General features: G+C 52.1%; 1 protein-coding gene across 1 annotated transcript in view; it reads right to left on the reverse strand.

Annotated features, from left to right (window-relative positions):
* Skor2 (SKI family transcriptional corepressor 2) overlaps nt 1-1,681 on the reverse strand; it is a 35,941-nt gene extending 34,260 nt beyond the window's left edge. The window contains exon 1 of the mRNA XM_052155883.1: nt 1-1,681. This exon is cut by the window's left edge and continues 914 nt beyond it. Coding sequence (XP_052011843.1) covers nt 1-1,681 — 1,681 coding nt within the window.
* Between the last annotated feature and the right edge of the window lie 6,144 nt (nt 1,682-7,825).

The following is a 7,825-nucleotide window of genomic DNA, read 5'->3' on the forward strand; positions in this document are numbered from 1 at the left end:
CCGGGGGCGACTCGAAGAGCGTGTCGCGTGCTCCGGTGCCGCCAGTAGCTGGAGGACCCGAGCCAGGGCCATTGGCCACCACGGGGGGAGGCTGACCCGGCGGGGGCGCTGCCTCAGCGCTGCCACCTGCACCGCCCGGCTCGGCCAGGTCCAGGAAAGCCTGGCGTAGCAGGGCCGGGCTGTCACCCAGCGCGCAGCCGAGAGCGGACGGTGGCTGCGGCGGGGGCTGTAGGTAGGTGGGCACGGGCAGCCCGCCGGGGGTCCGCGGTGGCCAGAACATGCAGAAGGGAGGGTAGAAGGCGTCCTTGCGACCCGCGGGCCAAAAGAGACCCGAGAGCCCGGCCTTGGGCGCCGCACCTGCGCTCCCTGCGCCCGCTCCCCCCAGGGCCTCAGCCGCTGTCCCCGCGTCCTCCTTCTTGTGGCACAAGCCGAAGGCTGCGGCCGCGGCCGGGAAGGTGTAAGGATGCGGGAAGAGGCCCCCGCAGCCCGGGAACTTCTGTAGCACGCCCCCGAACGAACCCTTGCTAGGCACTGGGATGACTGGATAGCTGCGTGGACCTTTGGTGCCAGCTGCTGCACCAGCCCCCGCACTGGCACCCACGCCCACGCCGGCCACGCAGCCACCCCCGGGGCCACCTGCGCCCGGCCCAGCGCCGCCCGTGGCTGCAGCCACCGAGAGACTGGCTGCGGCCGCCGAGAGGCTAGCTGCAGCTACCACGGCCGCCTCCTGCAGGGAATCGTCATCGTCGTCGAAGCGCGGCCGCTTGTGATGGGCATGAGGTGCGCCCGCCAGCTCAGCCAAGGGTGGTGGTGGCGGCGGCGGGGGTGGAGCCCCCAGCAGGTGCGGGCCCAGCAGGCCCCCGCCCCCGGCCACGGCGGCTGCGGCCGCCACCGCAGCAGCCTTGACCGAACTGAGTGGGTGACAGGCTGGGTGCGCACTGGGTTGAGGTAGCGCGCGCTTGCGGCTGCCACCGTTGAACATGGCCTTGACGTCCTCCCAGGCGAAGACTAGCTCGTCCTGAGGGCTCTTGTCTGTGAGCTTGAGATGGCGGCGCCAGGAATTGAAGTTGGCTGCATCTGGCTGCGTGTACTTGGCGTCCGGGGTGCGGTGGGAGTGGAAAATGAACTTGTTGGGTGAGAAGTACATGTTGCAGTAGCTACACTTGATGCACTTGGCGCGGGAGCTGTTGTAGCGCGCCGGGATGAAGCTGCCCCGGCAGCCCCAGGCGCACTCGTGCGACACGTCGAAGGCGAAGTTGTCCGGCAGTTTGGGTGGCCGGTTTTCGCCCAGAAATGACTTACAAAGGCGCTCGGCCTCACGCTTGGTGATCATGCCACAACGCCTCGAAGAAATGGGCATGGCCCCAGCCCGCCGCAAGATCTCCAGTTGGACAGGTGTGCACTGCACGCATGTGATGCCCAGAGCCACTCGCCGGTTATGGATCTCGTTGTAGCTAAAGTTCTTGAGAAGAGTGTTGGAGATCTGCGCCAGGCACAGGCGCTCCTGCCCGTCGATCACCAAGGACACGATGGGAATGCCATAGAGGATCACCTGGCCCACCTGGTTGGGTTTAAGGTTGGCGTGGCCCGGCCGCGGTTGACTCAATGCGTCGGGCTGGAAGGCGCTCGACGGCGAAGCAAGTAGGATGTCATTGGGCCCTGGAAGTGGGCTGGAAGCCATCTCCTCCACTGAAGAACAGCGGGCTTAGCGCTCCGGGTTTGCTTTGGAGACTGGAAAGGAAAAGAGAAAGCTTACTTGAACCTTTCTGGTTCAAGACAGGGGTGGGAGGAGAACTAATTGGAAATTACAATAGCTTGCTTGCCTCGCTTAAGACCTGATTATTACTGGGCGACTGAGCTAAATTCAGATACGCTAAAGTCATCTTTTAAAATTCCCTTCAAGTTCGCCCTTGAGAAAGTTCAGCGACTTGGAGTTAACAATTTGTCTTGTGTCCTTCTCGTCCCAATCAAATTCTGTCTACTTACCTGTCTGTCTATTTATCTGTTTCAGCAAATTTCTAAGTAGCCTAAAACATCCCGGATTTATGGAATAAGATGATTGTTGAAGCAAGATATGTGCTCGATAGAAATAGGAAAGCAATGATTGTTGTCTTTAATGATTATACAAGTCATGAAGAACTTGAACTTGGCCATTAAAACCCAGAGAGAGAGAGAGAGAGGGAGAGAGAGAGAGAGGCGATGGGGGCTGCAGGGGGGGGGGAGGAAAATGAATTCAGGTGTGCTTGAAAAAAATCGATTTTGGTTAAAAAATTAACACAAATATTTTGAAAAGAGAATTTTGTGGTGTCTGTGGTTTCCTTGGTGGGGGAGATTCACTACTGGTTGAAGTATTGAGCATTAAAGCAAAACGAAATCTCTTCTTCCCTGTCCTTGGTTTGAGGTATTATTTTATTTGCTTATTTTATTTATTGTAATTAGAAAATTTGAGGGTTGGGGTGAGGAAAATCTATATACATGATTACCCCAAAATAAAGTACGTCGTTTTCAAAATGACAAACATTCATTTCAAGAGCTAAGGACTTCTGGTTCTAGATTGTCAGGAAGAAGTGAGAAACATAAGCGTTTTAAAAAAGTACTTTCTTGTTACTTTGATACAAGGTACGTGTGTCAGCACATGCGAATGTATTAAACCCAAAGACGCACAAAGAAACACTTCTTGGGAGTCACACCTGGCAGAGGTTAAATATATTCAGTTTCACACAAGCCAGCTTTTATGACATTTCCACCCTTAACTATGACGATGTTATATATGTTGAGAATGAGGCCAGCGGTAACCATAAATTAGATGTACGGATTCCGACTGAAATAAAATTCCTGATTTCATCTGGTGCCAGTTGGATACCCCAATGCAGAAAAATAAACATTCACTAAGTTGAAGATATAGACAGAGAAGGCAGAGGAAAGAAACCTGTGCGAAGATAACGCTAAGTCAAACAAGTTAAATGCCCCATTTCTCAGGAAAAGAGGCGATAGTCCTCCCGTAACTACTTGCACCATGAGTAGGCCAGCGCTGTCTTTTGCCCTGGAAAGTCACTGGTAACCATCGCTCACAAACTGGATTTTGTTACATGGATCACAGAGAATACACTAACCAATCCCTTTAACTGAATGTTCCTTCTTTGGGTCCCCATGACATCTGGATGACCTCCCCTGACCTGCTTCCGTGGGGATCTTCAGCTCCCCTTACACTCTGCGACCTCTAAGAAGGCCGAACAAACCTGGACTCCATCGAAGGAGCTAGGCGTGTCGTGTCAGTCACACAGATCAGAGGCCATATTTTCGGGGGGTTAGGGCACTCATGGCGTGGTGATGCCTGAGCCTGGCACAACCAGCTCTAGCTTTGCTGATGACCCCTCCAGGTACATTTTTTTCTTAGAGAAGACCAAATTATCTCAGCGAGACCCTGGGAGAATTCGAACTCCTGCTTCTTAGAAACATGCGTAGTGGATGCTATGTTGTTTCCCGTTAGGAACCGCAGGCTTCACCGCGGAAGACCCGGCAGAAATGCCTGCCCACATTTACCCCCAAACCCTTCCAGAAACTCTTTCAGCAAGATACAAATGAGATTTCGGTTGGAGTGTATTTTGAGGGGTGAAAGAAGAGACAATTAAAAGTTAGTTAAACTGAAAAAGGAACCTGACAAACTTCTCCATCTACCTCGTGAGGCAAACGACCCTCCTTTTCCTCCTGACTCTGATCACCATCATTCCAAGGCCCGCCGCCCCTCCACCTATCACAGAAATTCCATAGCTGGGTTTCTTTAACCATCAGCTGGGTGCGGAGTCAGGACCGGCGGGTTTGAGCAGTACCTGGTAACACCTTGATGCCTTTAGGCGCGTGGCTGACGGCCCATCTTCCGAGGGCGCTCGGAGGCGAAGCATCCAAGCGGGTCCTCGAATCCAGCGGGCGGGACTCAGGCGAGCTGAGCGAAGATCCCGGCACTGGCGCGAGCTAATGGCGCTCGAACCCCGGCGGGGGTGGGGGGAGCAGAATGAAGGCCTGGATTGGGGCAGGGTGTCCCCACCGCCACAGAAAGTGTGGGTGCGCGGAAACCCGCGGCAAGCGAGCCCCAAGTGGAGCGTAGTCTGACAGCGCCTTTCTGTCTCTGAACTCGTGTCCGATGGAGGGGACGCCACCCAGCGGGCAGGGTGACGTCACCGTCTCCCTGACACTCCACATTAAAGGGCTGGCATGTTACAGGGAGGGAGGGGGAGAGCGAAAGCAAGAAGGAGCTACATAGGATCCTTTTCCAGCAGGCACACGCCACCACCTAGCCAACTGCAGCTGGGCAGCTCCTCAACCTGGGAGCAAAACGCGGCAGTGAGGCCGGATCCCCTGATCTAGTTTAGGAGTCCAACGCTGCTGAATCGCTTGCGAGAATCCTAGGGAGATTCTAGAACACCAGTAAACTAAGTGTCTGCCTGCCTGTATTAGCCCCTTCTTATTTCTCGAAGTCACCCTCCTTCCTGAACGGTTCCTCCGGAGCAGGAAGCACACTAGCAGCCTCTGTGTCTCCGAAGATAAGCCGATTAATTTCAGCATTCGGTTTTGAGAGGCTGCAGAAGGAGAGAAAGGAGAGAAGTTTCTCCGTTGGGTTCCCAATGCAGAAGCTGGGAAAGAAGGAGGAAGAGATTACTAAGGCCACATTTGCACTTACATTTCAGGGCAAAGTAGCCACCCTCTGAGCCTCGTCTAGCTGGTCGACGGTGGGTACAACTGGGTGAAGACACCAGTGGGTACCAGTGTGCATCCATCCACCAGTGACAGGTAGAACACCCCTCTAACTCATTTTATAAGATCTATGCAGCCCATGTCCGCACAAGGAAGAAGCAGGATGCTCTATTAAGGAGGCCCATGGACAAATTGCCAGTTCCCCTGGAGAAATACATTTCTCCAGACTCCTGTAAGACCATGCAGACCCTTCCTCCCCACCCCCTCCCCAAAGGAGCCAACTTGGATGAGAAAGATCTTTCTTCACAGTCCCCTAAACCGAGGTACACTCTGAGATATTAATGAAGTCTGCAATGTTATCTCCTAATTGGCTGACTCTTAAGAGACAAAGCAGCCACTGGCCAGTTTGTCAGACAGTAAGAAGCCATTTGTTTGGAGGATATTCTAAGGAGCATACTTGCTGTGACAGGATGCAGCAAGTTATGTTCTTCCAGTACTTTCCCAGATGAAGCCCAGTTAGTGCCAGGTGAGACAGGCTGAGGGATGGGCAGCTCTGCTGTGGGGATGATGGAACTGTCTCCATTAAGCCCAAAGCCCAGCCAGATTCCATTACAACAAAGACAAGTATAAAGATGTGAACCCTTAACAGCTCTTCATAGGTTAACAGAGCCAGGGAGAAAGTCGGGGCCTGTGCTCAGGACTTGTGGGTTTCAGATAACTAACATGCTGGACACAGTCTCAGGGCCATGAAAATGGTGGCGGTTTGTTGGAGGCAGAAGTTTCAAGTGGGAGTGAAATAATTTTTCACTTATCTGAAAGCAAAAACTAGACCGTGTCTTAAGGGGCTGAAAACAGCCCAGTGCTTCCTGTCTAGGCTCCTAGATACCCTTTGCAAGAAGGAAAACTTGGATTTGGGGGCTGTCCGTTTCATTTGCCTGAACAGCACCAACCCTATCATCAGGGAGACAAGCATGAGCAGCCTTCCTGCCCAACGAACCGTCCATCCCTAAGCCCGCTTCTAATGTTCCAGGGCCCAGCCTGTATCTTCCTTCTTGCCTGCCTTCTTTTTGGAGGCAAGGGCTTCCACAAAATAGACTTGCTCTGTCTGTCTCCAGAGCCCAGGATACTGGAAGGAAAGCCCCAGCCCCACAGAAAGCCATACATAGGGCAGGCTTAGGGTGACAGAAGTTGATTGTCTCTCAGTGAGGTGCCAGGGGAAATGCTTGGGCAGTGCTGTGGGGAGGAGGTGCCCCGGTTTCTACTTTTGCCATACAGCTCACTTATGACTAACGAGGCAGAGTCCTACTCTTAAAACGGTATCTTCAAAAATCTTTCTTTGAAAAGAATTCCTCTGACTGGGTCTTTGCTTTTCTATCCTTCTGTTTCTTCTGGCGACTCCACACCCCGATGACACAGGCGGTCACCTTCTCATCTATCACAATGCTTCAGAGCTTTACTGAATATAAGCCTGACACTGTAATTTTTTTTAAAGTTTCACCAGAAGAGAAATGTGTAGTGTAAGACTAAATGTCTTATTCAAATGATTATAAGAAGAGGCAGTATTTCATTTCCCCAGTGAGTCTGGATGTCTTGCTTGGGGTGGGGGTGGGGTGGGGAGACAGGCCAGTTGTAGATACAAAATAGTCTCCCCCACACCAAGTGGATCCTGTTCTCAGAGGATCTTGTTTGAGCTCCGTGCATTACAGTCCATCTGTGTTCTGTGAGCAACTGTACTCACTCGCTGCTTCAAACCCTTTGTTTGCTTTGGACAAGTCCCATACTGCTGCTCCTCCGGGCTATGCCAGTCCTTGCCCTGGCATCTGGGGCCCCGACAGTCCCTAGGAGGAGTCGGCCCAGGCTGGAGGAGGCTGTTTGGGACGAGTTAATCAATGCTTTCCTATTCGAGCGGACATGCATTTTACACGTCGGGACTCTCCCTCAGTCTGCTAATTGATTCAAATAGTTTTATTGGTTAAACTGGTGTCACCCGTTTGCATGATCTATCACCGCACAAAGGAGAGCATTTCCACTCTCATCTCCATTCCGGGCGGCTGCGGTTCACCCAGGCTAAGGACAGGTAAAGGAGCCCAGACGCCCGGACCCAAAGGAAAACCACAAACCAAGCTGGCCCCCTCGGAGCTGGAGAGGCGAGGCCTCCATGTAAGAGTACGCGGCCAGCACTCTAGCGCTGATGGAGTCTTATAGCTAACAATATTATTAACTGTTTGAAGGGAACCCAAACCAAGCCAGGGCCGAGTCCAGAGTTTTCCACTTTGGAAGGGGTTTGAATCGGAACCCTCAGCGATTCCGGAAGAGAAGGGCGCCCTCGTAGCAGAGAAGGGAGGAGCTGTCCGCGGTGCTGACGCAATGCGATGCTTCGGGGCATAACCGATCCTGGACAAACTCTCCCAGCCGGTCACCATGGGAGCATTAGATTCAGCTTTGGGCAGGGCCCATTACATTTAAGAGGCAGGCAAGAGGTGCTGCAGAAATCACAGCTCTAACTTGTCATAACTGCCCCGTTTAGAAGATAAAGACCTTAATATAATAATAACTCGATTACAACCAGAGACACCACATGCCACTAACATCCTTTACTCTCATTTGGTGCTGAGGAACCCATAGTACTTGCATATCAAAGGTTCACCCCATCTTCCCTCCCTCTAACTCCTGTTCCCCTTTTGTTTCCATTCACTCTCTGGCAGGGATATCTCTTTGCTCCTGTCCTTGAGTTAGAGGCTCCTGGCTTGATATTTCTGTATCAGATAAGAGAAAGACATGATTTCCTGGTCACTCCCTGAAGTGCAAAAGGAGATTCATAAGGAAACTTGAAGCCTAGTGAACAGATGGGGTCACCATATAAAGAGGAGTCACATGAAGCTGGTACAAATTTCTTTGTGACCACCTTCCAGCTATGGGAACTTGCTCAGATACCTACATTTTACAAGCCTCACTTGCAAAATGGGGAGGTTGCTAGGTAGTGCACTGGGTTGAAGTGAGAATTAAATTATATGTATATATGTATATATGCTATATATGTATATATGCATACACACATGGTCTGCTTTGTACATTGAATACCTGGTACACTAAACTGCCCTTCCCTGGAGAATGAGAACAAGGACCCAGTCTG

This window comes from Apodemus sylvaticus, chromosome 13 (genome assembly GCF_947179515.1).
Source record: "Apodemus sylvaticus chromosome 13, mApoSyl1.1, whole genome shotgun sequence".
NCBI classification, from domain to species: Eukaryota; Metazoa; Chordata; class Mammalia; order Rodentia; family Muridae; genus Apodemus; species Apodemus sylvaticus.